Source organism: Girardinichthys multiradiatus, chromosome 14, assembly GCF_021462225.1.
Source record: "Girardinichthys multiradiatus isolate DD_20200921_A chromosome 14, DD_fGirMul_XY1, whole genome shotgun sequence".
Classification (NCBI taxonomy): Eukaryota; Metazoa; Chordata; class Actinopteri; order Cyprinodontiformes; family Goodeidae; genus Girardinichthys; species Girardinichthys multiradiatus.
Genome location: NC_061807.1, coordinates 35849115 through 35869210, shown reverse-complemented (window position 1 = coordinate 35869210; position 20096 = coordinate 35849115). Strand labels below are relative to the sequence as shown.

The following is a 20096-nucleotide window of genomic DNA, read 5'->3' as shown; positions in this document are numbered from 1 at the left end:
CGCACAGCCTTTAGTTGGTACGTCAGCGATGCCGCCATATTGGAGAGGAAGCTTCCGACACATTGATCCATATATTATTTTTTTCTCGGTGCTCTAGCTAAACAAAGAGAAAGGACATTTTACGTTAGTCCTCATTAAAATCAAATAATCTTGAAGGCAGCTTAAATAGTAGCCACCTGTTTACATACAGTTATGCAAGGTTATACAGTGGCATGCAAAAGACTTTATACTCCTTAAACGTTTTCACATTTTCTATGCATTTTAATGGATTTTATATGATGAACAAAGAAAAGAAGCATTAATTGTGAAGTAGAATGCAAATATACATGATTTTTTTTAAAGTTAAGTGAAGACTTACCTTTTGCTGCAAATCCTATCGGACAAGCCTTTACCAGCTTTGCGCATCTAGAAACTAAAACGTTTACCCATTCGTCTTGGCAATGTAGCTCAAACTCAAATTGGAGAGTCTCTGTGAACATACAGTGGCTTGTAAAAGTATTCCTTCCCCTTCGAACTTTTTGGCTGTGCAAAGCTGGTAGAGACATACCCTAAAAGACTTGCAGCTGTTACAACAAAAGGTGGTTCCACAAAGTATTGACTCAGGGGGGCTGAATACTTTTGCACAATGTCCTTTTCAGTTTTTTGTTGGTAAAAAACAAACAAAAGAAATCATGTATGATTTCCTTTCCACTTCACAGTTGTATATCACTTTGTGTTGGTCTTTCACATAAAATTCCAATACAATTTATTTATGTTTGTGGTTGTAATGTGACAATATGTGGAAAGGTGCAAGGGGTATGAATACTTTTACAAGTCACTGTATATATTTCTCATAGAGTCTTGGCACAGATTCTTAGTTGGATTTCATGTTTTAACATGAATATGTTTTAATTTAAACCATTCCATATTGACTAGTTGTAAAGTTAGGGTAATTGTCCTTTACTTCTGAAAGGCAAACCTCTGCACCGGTCAAATCTTTTACAGTGTCTAACGGGTTTTCTTCCATGATTACCTTGCATTTAGCTGTATTCATTAACCCAAATACTCAGACCAGCTTCCTATTTCCTGGGGAAGAACGCATCCCCACAGTATGGTGCTGCCACCACTGTGTTTTACAACAGCAATGGTGCATCGAGGCTGATGTGCAGTGTTTGCTTTGTGTCATGGTATTTCCCTTTACATAGTGTTAGTCTTATTGATTTTCTTTTAAACAGTTACTTTCTTCAAACCACTCTTCCATAAGGGCCAGATTTATGGATTTTTTCGTGAACCTCTCGGCTGCTTCTCTCATTAATGCTGTCCCTACCCGGCCTTGCAGTTTGGGGGAACAGCGGCCACACCCTTTTATTCTCAGATGACATACTAAACAGTGCTCTGTGAGATACTCCAGGGTTAGGATACTATGTTAAAACACTGCCAACAACAAATACGACCAAAACAGACCATATCTGAAGCTTTTATTATTCGAAACATTACCCATAGTTTCTGAAGCAACATTATTCAAACACTACATGACAAATAAAGGTTAAACATGTATGTGCAACTTAGTTGTCAGTTTAAGACAATCATATTATATACAGACTTACAAATAAAGCAGTGCAAACTGTATAGTTAAGTATAAAAGAGTCACATATGAGTGGTTCTGTACAGTGAAAGCACATTATTGAGGCACAGTGTAAACACAGATATAAGGCCCGAGTGATTAAGGCTCAACCTCTGCATATTTGTTCATAAGGCAAAAGTCATTTCATTTTCCATAATAAAAGCGACAAATCCATGCTAGTTTGATGTGAAAACAAGGCCAGTTAATCTGTTACATGACATGTTGTGAGTGCATTAGTTTTTTTTAGGAAATACGTTTTTGTTGTTTTCTTCACATCACTTGTAGAGGCTGAGCTCAGGGCTGTGGTACAGGCACATGTAGGAGTCGCAGAGCAGTCTACGGGCCGACTCCCTCAAAGTGGAGGCGTCCACCCTGCTCAGCTCCTCCTCTGACAGGCCCAGGTAGCGGCACACCTCAGGACACGCTCTCACCTGGGGGATGTTGAACCCATTCTCACCACCTGGTGAGAAACAGATGTGAGGCTTTTCTGTTCGCCACATAAAAAATGAGTTTAAGAGAAACGCAAGTGTTGTGATTTTTGTCCTCCCCCACCTTCTCGGTCTGCCATGCTGTCGAAGAACAACCAGTCGGAGGCCTGCGGTCCGTGCTTGACGAAGCTCACGTAATGGCTGGTTTCGATGCACGTCACTGCAAAGAGAGACATTCGCTGGCGAGTGTAATGCATAGGGCCCAACCATGGCCCCTGAGGAACAGCAATCTTCACCGGCTTATGGGACACCCGCTTTCTGTGACTGTGAACCTGGTAATGCAAAGAAATACATGAACAGAATCAATACCACTCTTTTGTTTTTAATATTCTGACAGACGTTTCAAGTAATAAAGGGAAACCTGTGTGTTGCATGTTTGGCAGTATTGTTTTAGATGTCCAGGAGTGATGTCCAAGTCTCCGTAGCACTGCACACATTCCCACTCAGCTACAGCCTGGCAGATACTGCACTGTCTGAGAGCTACACACAGTCAAGAAATATATTCATCTTTAATCATAAATTAAATTGCAATTGAAACAAACAATACTGATACTAGGCACTACAGACAAACATGAAAATGGATCAGGTGGATCTTACTGTCGTCCAGCAGGTCTGTGATATCCAGGCTGAGGGTGGGCAAGATGGCATCAAACATTTTGAAATCCTTCCCAAAGCGGGGCATTAGCAGAAGTAGACAGGAGGGAGCCTGGAGGGGCAATAAACATAAATATAGTTTTTTGTAAACATCAAGCTGAGCCTGAATGTCAGATGACATCTGGACCATTTGAGCTTAAATGAATCCGATTAACAGAGAGGAGTCAGGGAGAGAATACAACTGGGATATTTATTTTCTGAGGTAAATCGTCCCTCTTCACAATGAACTGACCTCAAACAAATCAGCTTTATATACATCTTCTGCTCATTCATAAACACCAAAGCAGTACATTCATCCTCTAGAAGCTTAGACTTGAGCCCTTCAGTGTTAGTAATGTGTAAAATTCTCCAGGCGGTGATTATCAAGAAGGAGACGAGCTGAAAGGCGAATCTCCCGACATTCTAGTCCAGGGATAATCAACTCCAGTCCTGAAGAGTCAGTTTCCTGCATGTCTAAGGTGGTCCTCTGCTTCAAAACAGCTAAATTACCTCCTCAATATGTAATCAAGTTTTGGAGAGACCTAGTAATGAGACATTCATTTGGATCAGATGTGTTGAACCAAAGAGACATCTAAAAACATGCAGGACACAGGCTCTGGAGGCCTGGAGTTGACCTCCCCTTCTCTTTCTTATTTATGGTTATTGAGATGACGAGATGATGGACAAGTCGCTGAATAGAGCATGCTCCGTAACGTGGCTGTATTCTCCCCTAAAGATAAGGTGACCTGGTGCCTTATTCAGGGAGTGGGTCGGTTTAGGGCTGCGGCTAACCTGGTCCAAACATCTGATCAGGGTGGGTTCTTGACATCAGTCTTAGTTTGCTTCGTAGCGGTTTCCACTTGAAGGAGTTATTGAGGAAGATACAGAACTTGTTTGAGTGGCTGTTTAATTCTTTTGTCCCAGGGAAGATCTAGGAGCCTGTTTAGAGTCTCACTGTTAAGGTATAGACCTACATTCCTTAGGGAACACACATGGACACTGATGTTTACACTTGGTAAAGCTAATTGTGCTAATCGCTAAAATAAGATATGAAAGATGGTATACAACTCGTTATTTAAAAATATTAATAAAATCATGTTTTACAGTGACTGCTCTTCTAGACGGTCCTGCTTATATAAAAGAAAGGAACACTCTGACCGCTGTTTATTATGGTTCTTTAGGAGAAACGGGAATCAGCTAAAATCTGCATTAGCAGTTGAAGATTTCCAAACACTGGAGATGAGAGATGGGCCACAAATATCTGATCTGTGCATCTATAGTTTTGAGTAATGTGTAAGACCCAAACTGGGCCAGCAAGTGCCCCTCTGTTGCCATCAGCAGATCTGTATGACAGGCAGAACATGCATCCAGATAAAAGGTGTCTAAGAAGGCCCAAACCGTTGTTGACCATTGTGATTTTATTTAACCCCTTCTCTTGGTGTTGGATGAGGGCTGGATTTATCGAGTCTGAACTGTGATCTACAATATTTACGGTGATCAATAAAAATCTCTAAGATAGGGCAAACATGTTTGCATTTATTAGACTTCAGTATTTTAAGGATAATGTTAATGTTCGTCGTCGTCTTCCGCTTTATCCGGGACCGGGTCGCGGGAGCAGCAGACTCAGCAGAGACGCCCAGACGTCCCTCTCTCCAGACACCTCCTCCAGGGGGAGCCCAAGGCGTTCCCAGGCCAGCCGAGAGACACAGTCCCTCTAGCATGTCCTGGGCCGTCCCCTGGGCCTCCTCCCGGTGGGACGTGCCTGGAACATCTCCCGAGGAAGGCGTCCAGGAGGCATCCGGTATAGATGCCCGAGCCACCTCAACTGGCTCCTCTCGATGTGGAGGAGCAGCGGCTCTACTCCAAGCCCCTCCAGGATGGCCGAGCTCCTCACCCTATCCCTAAGGGAGTGCCCGGCCACCCTACAGAGGAAGCTCATTTCAGCCGCTTGTATCCGGGATCTCGTTCTTTCGGTCATGACCCAAAGTTCATGGCCATAGGTGAGGGTAGGAACGTAGACCGACCAGTAAATCTTGAGTTTCGCTTTTCGGCTCAGCTCTCTTTTCACCACAACGGACCAGCACAGCGCCCCCATTACTGTGGCAGCCGCACCGATCCGTCTGTCGATCTCCTGCTCCATTCTTCCCTCACTCGTGAACAAGACCCCGAGATACTTAAACTCCTCCACTTGAGGCAGGAACTCCCCTGCAACCTGAAGTGGACAAACCACCCTTTTCCGGTCGAGTACCATGGCCTCGGACTTGGAGGAGCTGATCTTCATCCCAGCCGCTTCACACTCGGCTGCGAACCGCCACAGCGCATGCTGTAGGTCTTGGCTAGAGGGGACCAGCAGGACCACGTCATCTGCAAAAAGAAGAGACGAAATCCTCTGGTCCCCAAACCAGACCCCCTTCAGCCCTTGGCTGCGCCTAGAAATCCTGTCCATAAAAGTTATGAACAGGACCGGTGACAAAGGGCAGCCCTGCCGGAGTCCAACATGCACCGGGAACAGGTCTGACTTAGTGCCGGCAATGCGAACCAAACTCCTGCTCCGCTCGTACAGGGACCGGATGGCCCCTAATAAAGGGCCCCCGATTCCATACTCCTGGAGCACCCCCCACAGGGCATCACGAGGGACACAGTCGAATGTTTTCTCCAGGTCCACAAAACACATGTGGACCGGTTGGGCAAACTCCCATGAACCCTCGAGCACCCTGTAGAGGGTATAGAGCTGGTCCAGTGTTCCACGGCCGGGATGAAAACCACACTGCTCCTCCTGAAGCCGAGGTTCGACTATAGGCCGGACTCTCCTCTCCAATACCCTGGCGTAGGCCTTACCAGGGAGGCTGAGTAGTGTGATCCCCCTGTAGTTGGAACACACCCTCTGGTCACCCTTTTTATGAAGGGGAACCACCACCCCAGTCTGCCAATCCAAAGCCACTGTCCCCGTCCGCCACGCAATGTTGAAGAGGTGTGTCAACCATGACAGCCCCACAACATCCAAAGACTTGATGTACTCAGGGCGGATCTCATCCAACCCCGAAGCCCTGCCACCGTAGAGCTTTTTAACCACCTCGGTGACTTCAGCCTGGGTGATGAAAGAGTCCAACCCCGAATCCCCAGCCTCTGTTTCCACCAGGGAATGCATGATGGCAGGATTGAGGAGATCCTCGAAGTACTCCTTCCACCGCCCGATAATGTCCCAAGTCGAGGTCAGCAGCCTCCCACCCCCACTGTAAACATTGTTGGCAAAGCACTACTTCACCCTCCTGAGGTGCCGGACGGTTTGCCAGAATCGCTTCAGGGCCAACCGGTAGTCCTTCTCCATGGCCTCACCGAACTCCTCCCAGGTCCGAGTTTTTGCCTCTGCGGAGGTGAGCCCGACTATTTCTAGTCGATGTCTCTCGACCTCCCGCACAAGCTCAGGCTCCTTCTCCCCCAGCGAGATGACATTCCACGTCCCTAGAGCCAGCCTAAGCATCCGGGCATCGAGCCGCCGAGGTTTCCACCTTCGTCCGCCACCCAATCCTCTTTGCATCGGTCCCTCACAGTTCCCCCTGCAGGTGGTGGGCCCACTGGGGGATGGCCTTGCGTCTCTCGTTCGGGCTTGGCCCGGCCGGGTCCCGCGAGGAGCAACCCAGCCACCAGGCACTCTCCGACGAGTCCCGACCCCAGGCCTGGCTCCAGGGTGGGACCCCGGCTCCGCCGTACCGGGTGACGTCACGTGCCTCGAATTTGTAGTCGTCATGAGGGATTCTTGAACCGCTCTTTGTCTGACCGGGCACCAAGAGCCTGTTTGCCATGGGAGACCCTACCAGGGGCATTTAAGCCCCAGACAACATAGCCTCTAGGATTATTCAAGCACTCAAACCCCTCCACCACGTTATGGTGGCGGTTCAAGGAGGGTGTTGTTAATGTTGTTAACTGAAATGCTCATCAGTATTCCGATCAGCATCTCACTGGCTTTAGGTGTCGGCTATGACATTAACTGTACATTAAAATGCTAAAGGACATTTTGATTATGAAAAAGATTCTCCCAAAAACATCTGTACTGTTTTTTTTTTTTATTTTGTATCATTACTGTTCTGTCTCAGTCATTAATGTTTTCTGTGTAAAGCTTAAGTTTAACTTCAACAAAGTCAAAAGAGTCAAAATGAGACAGACTAAGAATAAAAGATAAAAAACATTATTTAACAACATGGACTGTGTGTCATCGCTGTATTCGCCAAGGTGTTATCCGCATGGGAAATGCTTACATGACCTAAAACCTAACAGGATCATGAAATCCGGAGCTTTACCTCAACAAACTTGAGGCCGGCATGCAGGAAGGAGGACTCCAGCAGGGTCTGAACGCTGGCGACCCTCATGGACGTGGGTGGGGCTATGATAATGGGGGAATCAACGGGGGACAAGGGGGAGGAGGGGAGTGTTGGTGGAAAGAGTTGGTAGAGATGGCACTCCTGAGCCTGCTGAGTCATTGATCTGAAACAGAGACGGAGGAGGACAGGTGTGACTGTCAGACGCGATATGTGGAAAAGTACTTTCCCTTAGATGATCTGGAGGTTGTAAACAAGATCGTTTTGTTTTTTTTAAGAAAACTGCCCTGTGTTATATAATTGGGGTTAAAAACTAAATATGAAGGCTTCTCTTACTGCTCCCTAATACTAAGCACAAATCACTTGTAATGCATCGGAAACCTCACATTTTCATTTATTTAACATCCGTGTTCATATTTCTGCACTTATGCAATGGACATTTTAACAAACACCAGTCACTGTGTTTCCATTACTGCGTGAACTAAACTAGCTGCAGGTCTCAGTTGTGTTACGCTCTTGCACAGGAATGGAGCACATTGAGTAAAACACTGCAACAAGCACTCATGTCAGAGATGAACGTATGATGTTAAAGCCATTGTTTGTACATAAACTGCATGTGTCTGGCTGCAGCTATGGCCACATTTGAGTCAGGATTCACTGAGCAACACATTGTTGACCTCCAGCGAAGTTCATATACTGTACCTGTAGACAATGACAGGATGAGAAGTTACCTAATCTTTAGGAGCGGCTCAACTCTCAAGAGCTGGAAAAGCTTGTTCAGGAACTCTTCGGGATCTGACAGACAGGACGAGAGCAGTGTGACAACATTCCTTGGTTTTATAACTGAGAGCTTACAAGGAAAAAAAAAAAAAAAACAGGCAATTTAGAGGCACACCTTTCTCCTGGTTGGTGAAGCCCGCGTCTATGTTTGCAGCTTCCAGCAGGCGCCTCAAAGCCATGGTCTTACTGGCACACACGTAACCATTCCTTTAGGAACAGAGCAGCACACACATGCATACTTTAGATATGTTCTGTGTAAGAAGGATTTTACCAATACACTGAGCCGCTGCTCATCGGATTTAACTATGCAGAAGAATACTTTGCTATGATAATAAAAAAAACATCAAATATAATTACTAACACTGACTAATCTATCCAGCAAGAATATTGACCACAGAAATGAGATTGATAAAAAAAATTAAATAAAAGACAAGTACGAGGAGTCACACACCTTCGCAGTGGGTTAACTATCTCACAGCGAAGCAGGTCCTGAGCCTGTTTGGAGCTTTGGTCCGTTTCAGCATCAGATGGCCAAAATAACACCCAGTCTGCTGAGCTGCAGCAGGAGAACAAACTGCAGACAAAAAGAAAAGAATGCCTTCATTGTTTTACTTGTCATCCATTTTTTCCCCAGATATGTTAGAATAAGCTGGACCAACAGAAAGATATACTGGGGATCTCATATTGTACACACCCATGTAAAAATGCCATAAGTGTGCAAACTGAAATACTTTGTAGCTTTTCATTTAGGTTTCAGCCATCAGTTTTCTATGAAAAGAGTCTGTCACCACATCTTGAGGAGGCCATACTGTGGATGTTTTTGTACACTGAGATCAGCAAACTGCTTAAGTTAAATAATACAAATAAACCGATTTGAGTAAAATCCCATTAGGACCTCTAAACTTTATTTCAAGCTAATCCATGTTGCTATAATTAATGAATTTAGTCTAAATGCCTCAACTAAAACAAAAGGTCTTAAAGTGATAGTTTACCGTTTGCACATTAGTTCAACCAGGTTATTTGATCTTCTACATTTTTCTCTCAAACATATTTGGTTTTCACTCGAACTGTACAGGATGTGTCACATTAAAAGGTGGGACGAGCTCAGAAATGATTTGTTTTTTAAAACACTGACAGAAAACATGTGACTAAACGCAGGCTTCCTCAGTGGCTCCCGGCTTCACCTGTAAAGCGTAGCGTCCAGGTAGCAGGAGTTGAGGTGACCCTGGATGCCTCTCTTCGAGCCTTCGTACAGCTGCCTGGCCTCGTCCCCGTCCACCGGAGGAGTGTGCTCGTCCACCCGCTCACTGCCCCATTCTGCGAAGGCTGAGAGCCACACATACACAGATTACACGTGAATAGGTGACGTTGTTTTCAAACCTGCAACTGGACAGAACAATGTTGCAGCTTTGATTCTGTATAATGAGATGCGACCCAGCTTTGGCCAAGCTTTCTTACCTATCGAGTTACATCGCTCCACTTGATTAACGGGCTTCTCTGGGATGGGGAATCTGGAGTCCCGTCTGCAGTTGCGGAGCTTGATGAACAGCCCCTTGTTGGTGGGGCAACGAAAGTGACGTTTACCCAGGTAACTGCCGTCTGTTCCAGCAGACAGCTCGTTCTCCTAACACACAAAGACAGAGAAATAGCACACGTGCCACAACCTGATTGCATATCTGTGCACTCATATTTCCTTAAATTACTCTCCGATTCAGTTTCCGCATTCAGTCCCCTTTGATGGGAGTTACTAACCCAAATATTGACGTAGCAGGATTAGCCCGATCCACTTTGACAAAACCCCCTGTTCATTTTGAAATAAAAACAAATGTGACCCCAGAGCATGATGCTGCCACTGCCATGTTTCACTGATAGTATGTTGTCTTTTTGGTGATGCTTAGTTGTTTTTGTGCCAAACCTTTTGGAATTGTTGAGCAAAGTTCTAGTTTGGTTTCATTGGACCAGGACACATTCACCCACAAGCATTTGGAAGATTTTATCCAGGCCTGGATGTTTTATTTGGAGGGAAAGCTTCTGTTTTGCAACCCTACTAACTGGTCCAGTTTCTTTCTCGTCTTTTCATGAAGACTGAACAAATATCCAATATTTTTACAATTCTAATAAAAAGCCTCATTAGACCAGTGATGATGCAAATGGAACCGGCACAATGGGTGCACTAGTTCCTAAAAGAGTAAAGTTAAAAGGTTTTTTTAGCATTCATTTAACCACTAAATTTTTGTAATGTACACTTTATCACACTTTTTCATTTTAGAAGGGTCTTCCAGGTCTCTTTCTGGCTACCTGTGAAACTGTGGGTAACTAATCATTTAATAGGAGGTGCAAAAGACAGCCCAGGCATTCGCTGCAAGTACAACCACCAGCATTCAGACAGTGGTCATCTGGACAAAGCAGAACACTTCCACTTTTTTGGTCCGCCATTTATCTGCCAACATCATGTCGTCTGATGCTCTTTGTTTTAAGTTTAACATTATCAACATCAAGGTTAGATAGAAATGCTTTGATGCATAGATGGGGATAATCTTGTAATCAGTTCATTTTCATAATATTCGGTGGCACTAATGGCCTTCATTTTTCTATTTTTCCAAAGCAGACAGACAGGAAGTAGGGTGAAGAGAGGGGGAAGACACGTAGTAGAGTTCTCCGGGTCAGGACCCGAACCCAGGACCGCCGCATCAAAGACTGAAGCCTCCTTAAATGGGTCATGCAGTCCACCGCTACAACATGCCTCGTAAACAAAGAAACTGCGGCACCTTTTTCCCTTTTATTGTAAATGTTTGCTACATTTACTTGTTGAAATATATATTGTCTACTTGAATAAATGTGTAATAGCCTCTGTGTAGCATCTTTTCCTAAATTATACTTGTGTATTGTAAATAAAAAAAATTATTAACAAACTAATTTCATTTTTACTACTGAGAAATTTAGAAAACACAAAGATGAACAATGAAGAACACAGAATCCACTTCTACTGATCGGATCCCATCTGATTAAAGGGTGGGGGGGACCTGACACATCTGGGGGTGGGGGTTCCCTTACGCTACAGAAACAAAACTGGGATGGGCATAAATCCACAGGTCAGACCTGAAAGAAACTGGAAATCAGTATCAGGAAGTGAAAGCTTGTCTAGTGAGTCTCTAAAGAAAACTGCTTGTCATGCTTCATCGTGCTGATCTGAGGGCTGCTTTACAAGAACGCTGGAGCCTGACTGATGAAGAATCCTGTTTTCCATAAACTTCAAAGGATTAAGAAGGTTTGGAAAGGACAGAAGAGGTGCAACAAAGTGTTCATATGGATTTCTGACTCTACTAGAATATGTCTCATTCACAACAACACATGTCCAGATGTTAAATAAAATCATTTTGTGTCATATATGAGATTAGTTTTTTTGCACAACTTTGAAATATCTAAAGTTAAATGAAACTAAAAATAACGTATACAAGTATAAAAACTCTAAGCAGTACTGGTGTCAAGGCAACTGAGGCTTAAACTATCCTTACCAGCTCAATCCCTGCCACGAGCTCCTGGACGCCACTTATGTGACCAATCCATCGGATGACCCCGAAAAGTGGCGGGTTGTTCACCTCAACCATTGACCCAACCTCCAGCTCTGTCTGCAGTCCTGTCTCTCCATACTCCTCTGCATCCTCCTCGTCCTCCTCCTCCCCATCATCATCATCGTCTACAGATCTTAAAGGCGAGGAAGGGCTGTGGACGCCGTTGCTGTGCTGTAGCTGCTCTGGGGCGGCTGTTGGTGTTAGGTTTTGAGGTTTGGGAGGGGGCAGTGGGGGTGTGAGGAATGGTTTTTGTGAGGGTTTTGGAGGAGGAAGGGGAGGAGGTTTGAGTACTTGTTTGGGAGGCGGAGCAGGTGGTGATGATGCGCCTTGTTTAGTAACGGGGGACAACGTTGGTTTTAAGATGGATTTAGGAACTTGGGGAAGAGGATTTGGGTGGTGGGATTTTTGTTCTGAGGAGAGAGAGAATTAAAAAGATAATGTGCTGAAGATATTTCAAGCTGAACTGCAGTACTGAATTATATCAGAGTACTGCCAGACAATCGATGTGCGTGAGAAAACTTGGGATGTACCTGCAGAGACAGTGCTGGCTGGAAGCAGGAGTCCGTAGAGGGGAGAGGGAATGTGGCAGAGCTTTTGTTCCTTGTAATGTCCATCCCAGGTACCAGCCGGAGTGTCCTGAAAACCGATAAAATAGAAGGATTTAAAATTCTGAGGCAAGGCATTACAGAATGAGAATCAAGCTATATTTTAAGTACAACTTTTATGATGTATGGTTCATACTGACCAGAAGGATTCCAACGTACATCGTAGTTGAAGCTCGGCCAGGTAGCAGTCCACAGAATCGCACCTCCCCTGCATGGACAGCACCTTCCACGCTGACACACACTCTCTGACCAGGGAGGAATGGTGAAGGAGACGCGGCGCCACGCAGATTGTTGTGAGAAACGACGGGCACCGACTCTGCTGTCCGTGAAACAACAGCCTGGATCTTTGGTTGATGACGATGGAAGCTTATATGTCGCAGCTGGTGATGATTTGAACGGTCATCATCGCTGCGTTGGCCGTTGACAGCATGGTTGCTGCGGCGGGGATGGTCCCTGGTTTGCTCCTGTGCATCCGTGCTGTTCTTGCTAGACCAGTGGCGGACCCGTATGAGGCTCACGGGAACGAACAGGCCGCAGCCATCGGGGCAAGAGAAGTAGCGGACGCCCCTGAAAGAACCATTGCAGGTTCCTCTACCTGCTGCTGGACCCTGGAGGAGAACAAAGGAGAAAAGTGGGCTTTACATAAGCAGCTAAGGTCATCTGCCTAAAGCAAATGTCTATTAACATACAATGTGAAGCCCATAATTATTCATACCCCTGGCAGATTTAGGTTTATAGCACTTAAACTTATTTTATGAACATTTTTCTTCTGACTGAAAGTAAAGAAGAGTTTCAATGTTGTAATGGCAATAAAGATGTTGCATCGATTATTGGGAAGAGTATAAATAATTGTCTGATAAGATGTAAATAATAACAGATAAATTATTTGATATAAATAATTTTGGGCCTAACTGTTTAGTGTGTTGGATAAAGTCTTGACATCCCTAGATTGTTTTTTTTTTCTTCTAATTTTTGTCAACATTCAGCGTATTTTATATGAAATAACCCAACAAAGTAGCAACTAATCTTGTAGAAAAAAAATCTGAAATGTGAGGTGTGCATTTGTATTCAGCATCGTATGCATTAATATGCCTAAATAACATCTAGTGCAACAAATTCCTGCTATATGGTCCCATATACCTGATAGTGTTCAACACTGTCAGGCAAAAACTAGCACTGCACATCACCCCAACTTGGACACACCATGTTTATAATGAAACATGGAGGTGGCAGTATCATGCTGTTGGGGTGCCCTTCTTTGGCAGGAGCAGGAAAGCTGGTCAAAGTTGAAAGAAAGATGGATGGAGCCAAGTACAGGGCAATCAGCGGAGGAAAGCTATCAAAGCCTGGAGCAGAGTTTTGTCTTTCAGCCAAAAATGATCCTAAATATACAGCCAGAGGTACAATGGAAAGGTTTAGATCTCCCCATCTCATTTGCTGAGCTTGAGCTTTTTTGCAAAGAAGAAAGGGTCAAAATTCCATTTTCTAAATGTGTAGAGCGGGTAGAGACATACCCCAAAAGACTGGCAGCTGTAATTGCTGCGTGGTTTTCCTACCACTTTACAGTTATGTCCTACTTTGAATTGGTTATTTACATCAAATCCAAGTAAAATACACAAAGGTTAGTGGTTTTAGCATGAAAATCTAAAAGAAAAATTCGATGGTATAAATTTCTTTTCAGGGCACTGTAAATATGGGAGAAACCTCCATCTTGGTTACCTTATCTGCTTTAACACACAAATAAAAACCATCATAAGGCGAGAACTTTTTTCCAAGGTACTTGTCCAACCCATCCCTTCATTTTCTACTCTGCAAGCCCTAGATGGTTTTTCTGGAAAATAAAATATTACAGTATGGAGAAAAATGATTCTGACACGCTAAAACAAATTCTCTAGAAACCCTGCAGGATCAAAAGTTTTACCTTTAGCTCCACTCCGAAGTATATACCGTTGCTCCGTCCACTGAGCGCCCCGATGTACTTGATTTCTGCCTCCGCCAGCTCATCCTGCTGGCCTATTTGGACCCACAGCGGAGCATTGGCAGGGAGAGTAGCCAACTGTCGCAGGTTGTCTGGATTGTCTGAAAAATGCAAAACAAACACAGAGAGACTTTATCAGAGCAAGAAGTAAGTTAGAAAACCTGATTACACAGACACGTTTGTAGAAATGACTTAATTACTGTGGGAAAACGTCTAATGTGCCAATGCTGTTTTCTGTCAAGTGTCCATGTCGTTGTTCAACAATCTAATTCTAGTTTATCAGACATAGTTAATGCATTACTTAGTAGGTTCAGTCGAACTTCCAAGTTTTGCACAGGCTCCACCAGTCCAACAAGGTCAGCTGGGACTTCCTGCAAATACTTCTTCTCTATTTTTACCATGAGTCCATTGTCCAAAACCTGCATGAAAAAACAGGTGGTTCACACCAGGAGGAAAGAAGAGATGGAACAGTGTGAAGAGGAATCAAGCACTCAAAAAAGTTATTAAAAAAGTTAACTCACAGTATGGCTAACATTCACAAAGTGAGACTTAACACTTTCTGGGGTGGGAGGGTGAGACTTCTGATCCAGAGACCTCTCTAGTACAATGATAGCAATCAAACGGTAACAAGCCTCCGTGTATTATTTGGGATTTAATGTGGTCAACCAACACATAGCAGGGCATAACTGGGATGTTTTTATATTTTTGTAACTCATTAAAATCTGAAAAGTGTGGCAGGCACTTATACTCGACCCCTTTGTTCAGATACCCCTCCATAACATCCAAATAATCCACTTCTGAAGCTAATTAGCATGCAGAGTCTACCTGTGTGTGATTTTATTTCAGTAGAAATCTGGATATTTTGTGACGGCTTCAGACATTGTTTAGAGAACATTAGTGAACAAACAGCATCATGGAAACTTAAGAGGAGCTGCAGAGATGCACAGCTCAGGTGGAGTAATCTTTTGACAGGGTGCACCATCACCGAGGTAAAGCGTGGTGGTGACAGTGCTGTCTTTGTGAAGCACTTTGTAATTTTTATCTGGGAAATGCGATTTATAAATAAGAAAAATCTTATTTACTCAGGACACAACAGCAGATCTACCAAAACACGGCCCAGCATTTAAACCAACAGCCCTGGCAAGAGCAGCATCGATTAGAGGACCATGGTAACGCTGGCGGTGCTCCATACAGGACAACAATTAATCATGCACTCCACCAACGTGGCCTTTATGGAAGAGTGGCAAGAAGAAAGCCATTGCTCAAAGAAGGCGATGAAAAGTCTTATTTTCAAGTTCCTGCAAGCCATATAGGGAACACAGCAAACACGTGAACAATTTTGCTCTGGCCAGATGGAACCAAAACTGAATACTTTCGACTTACATGCCAAATGCTACATGTGTGCTAATCCTCCTGAACACAGCATCCTCGGAGTAAAACATAGTGGTGGCAGTGTCATGCTGTGGGGATGCTTTTCTTCAGCTGGGTCAAGGAAGCTGCTCAGAGTTGATGGTTTAAGTTGAATACTTATCAGACTGATGGGGGCTGAACAGAAAACGTGTGGCACATTTCTACAATTAATAATTCCAGAACTCAAGGTGGCAGCAGGTTGGAGTAGCTCTGTTACTTTAATACTGATTTATTCTTTTTAAGAACTCCAATTCCTCTTGTGGATGAAAACGATTATCTTCTCTGGTTTTGAATGCTGTGCAGCTGTAGGGATTTTTGCGGATAAACTTTTACTTTTAGTCGTTTGTTGTGATGCGTAACCGGCAACAAGATATTTGATTTTTTTTTTTTTTTTAAACAACCGAGAGCTTCACTCTCTGCTACACTTCCAACGTTTCAACAGTTTGTCAGCTGCTCTACCAGAGAAAATAAAATGCTGGGTTTGTTTTATGCAAATGTCAAGGACTCGCATCTCTACAGCAAAACCTCCTCTAGGCAAGTCAGATCACTATCTTGTTTTTCTCTGGTCAAAATATAAGCCCCTTGTTCAGAGGGCCTTAAAAATAAAAATACTCGGATGATTCTGCAGTCATGGGGTGGATCAGAGATGGACAAGAAGTAGAGTACAGGGAGCTGGTGGATCACTTTGTGGCATGGTGTGGAAACAATCATCTCTTCTTAATGTGAATAAAACAAAGAAGATGATTGTAGATTTTAAAAGAAACAGGAACAGGTCAAACAGGTCAGGTCGTTTCCATCACGGGAGACGTGGAGGAGAATAAATACCTCGATGTTCACCTGGACAACAGACTAGAGTGGAGATGCAACTGTGAAGCCATCTACAAGAAGGGACAGAGCAGACTGTACTTCTTGAAGAAGCTTGGGTCCTTTGGTGTTTGCAGCAAGATGCTGCATATCTTCTATAAGTCTGTTGTGGAGAGTGTGATCTCTTCTGCCATCATCTGCTGGGGAAGCAGCATCAGAACCAGGGACTTAAAAAAGCTCAACAAGCTGATAAAAAAGGCTGGTTCTGTTCTGAGGACTCCTCTGGAATCTCTGGAGATCATTGTGGAAAGAAGGATTCTTCATAAAATGAAGAACATTATGGAGAACCCTGAGCATCCTCTTCATGAGACTGTCCTACAACAACAGAGTGTCTTCAGTCAGAGGCTTCTTCAGATCTGCTGTAAGACGGAGCGCTACAGGAGATCCTTCCTGCCCACAGCCATCAGCATCTACAACGGCTCGTTGAAGAAACCAGCATAATATGAGCTACAACAACATTTAATTTCCCTTTGGGATTAATAAAGCATTTTTGAATTAAAATTTTGTAGATGTTTATTTATAAATGAAAACTAAAAACAAGGTATTATGTCCTTTGCTCCAATGAATGGTGTGCTACTTTGTGTTGGTCGATCACATAAAATCCCAATGAAATACATGGAAGTTTGTATTGTGCATAACTGTGGAAACGAGACACTTTAGAAAGTGTGTTGATTTTTATCAAAGCGTGTCTATTTTCAAGCAACACTTTTTCACAATGATTAGGTTATGCTTCTTCTAAAACTCATGAGCGTCATCATTGTTCAAATCATTGCTGATTATATTTAATACCACGACTCTGACGTGGAGGTTTGCATGACAGTACAGTAACAGTTACTGCGGTCAAGTGAGCCGACAGGCAGAAATATGTGGTCAGGCCAGCCGACACCAGCTCTCTCTTAAAGATTAGCTTCGCATACAAGGTGCTTTACGGTAATGGAGCAGAAAGGATCCCGATCCTGGCAACGGTTGAGAAAATAAGAGGAAAACAGGGAAGTAACTTTCAGAACATTTATATTTATTACATTTTTACAACTTTCACATTCATGTTTTATGTAAAAGAATAAATATTTTATATTTTACTGTACAGTTTTGGAGAAATATCTTGTCAAAGTACCTCAAAATGCTTATCCAGTAAATGCTTCTCTCCCACTTTCAGGAATTTATTTCTCCAAAATCATGAGAGGTGACAACACAATCTCTTCAGTTTATAGTAAAGGGTCTTCTATATTATAACCAGAATTAATATTTCATAATTTCACCGTAAATTTCTGGAGAAATACACAACTACCCCAACAAAGTACCACAAACACTTGTTTTTGGTGAGGTCGATGAGGTCCAACATCTGAAACAGTGAAGGTCAGAGGATTACTGGAGGTCCAGGACGACTGAACATGCTCTTCTCTATGTATGCTGTGGGAAGTGGTGGAGGGTCTGGACAGCTTAAAGTACCAGAGCATCCAGATCTCCTCTGACTTCTCCTGGACTGGAAACGCCCCTCGCCTGTTGAAGAAGGTACAACAACAGCTCTTCTTCATCAGGACATGAAAGCAGACTGTTCTCTCTCTATGGGATGCCGTCTGCCCGACATGGACTCTGTTTATACTACACAATTTCAGAGGAAGGCCAGGCGCATCGCAAAAGACCCCTCCCATCCAATGCTACAAGCTGGTTGTCCCACTTCTATCAGGAAAACTGAACAGCTGCATTAAATCCAGACCAAACACACTTAAAACAGTTTCTTTTACAAAACTATGAAGGCAATTGCCCCTCTGAAGACAATCAATAGTCCAACCATGTCCAATGTTCATTGCAAGGGCACGAGCTACACTTCATGCAAATGGATCTTGCTTGTTTTACTGCTGCTTTGTGCTCCAACATTGTCTTAAATTCATATCTTAGGCTGTTTTAACCCATTACTTTTTGATTGTTTTTAATCTTTGACTTTTAAAGGCCTTTTAAAGATGCTTATTCCTTTCTTAAGTGTTCTCAATTTTAGTTTTGTTTTTACATTGCTTTCTAAAGACTCTCTAAGAACTCCATAAAAGCTCTTTCTATGTTAGTGGGTTTTTAAAGAATTGCCTGTGTTCTATAACTGGGCTTTATTAGCCAAGTTCATTATGGAAAAAATAATGACAAGATTCTTGATTCTGGATTATCAAAAATAAGCTTTTGTTCCATGTTTATGACTTTATTTGTCAAAACCTTTAAGAGGGTTAGTGTTATTGTTTTAGTGGTTTACTTTTTAAATTGTGTAGTATAAAACAGAGTCCATGTCGGGCAGATGGCATCCCATAATCATGTGCGCTGTCCTCAACACCAGTGATACTTCCTTCCTCTCCTGTGCAATACCCACACCACAGTCATGCTGAGACACAGAGTGCTTTCCACCGTGGCCCTGCAGACATTTGTAAGCAGCCGAGGAGAGAGAACAGTCTGCTTTCATGTCCTGATGAAGAAGAGCTGTTGTTGTACCTTCTTCAACAGGCGAGGGGCGTTTCCAGTCCAGGAGAGGTCAGAGGAGATCTGGATGCTCTGGTACTTTAAGCTGTCCAGACCCTCCATCACTTCCCACAGCATACATAGAGAAGAGCATGTTCAGTCGTCCTGGACCTTCACTGTTTCAGATGTTGGACCTCATCGACCTCACCAAAAAGAAGCGTTTGTGGTACTTTGTTGGGGTAGTTGTGTATTTCTCCAGAAACTTACAGTGAAATTATGAAATACTAATTCTGGTTATAATATAGATAACCCTCTAATAAAATCTGAAGAGATTGTGTTGTCACCTCTCATGGTTTTGGAGAAATAAATTCCTGAAAGTGGGACAAATGCATATAATGGTTGAGCATTTTGAGGTATTTTGACAAGATATTTCTCCAAAACTGTACAGTAAAATATTAAATATTTATTCTTTTACATAAAACATGAATGTGAAAGTTGTAAAAATGTAATTAATATAAATGTTCTGTAGGTTACTTTTCTGTTTTCCTCTTATTTTCTCAACCATTGCCAGGATCGGGTCCTTTCTGCTCCATTACCGTAAAGCACCTTGTATGCGAAGCTAATCTTTAAGAGAGAGCTGGTGTCGGCTGGCCTGACCACAGTGTAATAGTTTATAGAGTCAAACCCAAAGTTGACATGAAGTCAGCTGGTACCTTAACCCAGAGGGCGTCCCTTCTGTTCCGGTCCTGGTCCTGTTCGTGGCAGATGAACCCCCTGCTCAGCAGAATGGGACCTTCCAGATCATCCTGGACCTGACGGTCGGTCGTGATCAGGAACGACCTGAAGCGACGGCGCTTCCTGTTCTGCTCATGAGCTCCTGACATCTTGCGGCGTCTGTATCGGCAGCAGCTCCACGGCGAGAATTAAGCCCTCTTTCTCTATGAATGTTAAGAAAAATAGTTCTCATTACAAGGAAGCGACAAGAGTGCCACGGTGTTTCCGTTCACCTGGAGGAGTGACTGCTACCTCAGGTAGCCGCGGAGAAGTTCGCATATAACTTTATTCGCTCCTACTTTAACTAAAGTCCCATTTGGTCGCGCATTCTTCACGAATAAACAACTCGGATAACTTGGAAAACTAGTGTAAGCAAACTCACCAACTTTTTCAACTCCGACCGTCAACATTTCCCTTCACATTTAAAGGAGCTCCGCTCAATAACAAACCGCACCGTGAATCAGGAAGCAGCATGACGGGCAGCCGAACAGCCAATCGGGTGAAAGGCAACGAACCAAAAAAAAGAAGTCCAGGCCAATCAGAAAGCGAGTGGGCGTTACCGACAACGAGGGGGAAATTCCAGTGTGAGATGTTGACGCTCCATGCATTTCGGAAACAGACACACAACAACGCA

General features: G+C 43.6%; 1 protein-coding gene across 1 annotated transcript; it reads right to left on the bottom strand.

Annotated features, from left to right (window-relative positions):
- Positions 1-1440: 1440 nt before the first annotated feature.
- On the bottom strand, positions 1441-19818 carry si:cabz01101003.1 (ubiquitin carboxyl-terminal hydrolase CYLD). Its single transcript, XM_047385915.1, is given in 17 exon segments — positions 1441-2063; positions 2156-2363; positions 2453-2571; positions 2689-2797; positions 7023-7206; positions 7772-7835; positions 7936-8027; positions 8272-8394; positions 9005-9146; positions 9279-9444; positions 11336-11802; positions 11923-12028; positions 12138-12605; positions 13919-14076; positions 14277-14394; positions 19402-19577; positions 19580-19818. Coding segments are annotated over 17 exon segments (2961 nt in total). The 5' UTR covers positions 19656-19818; the 3' UTR covers positions 1441-1878.
- Between the last annotated feature and the right edge of the window lie 278 nt (positions 19819-20096).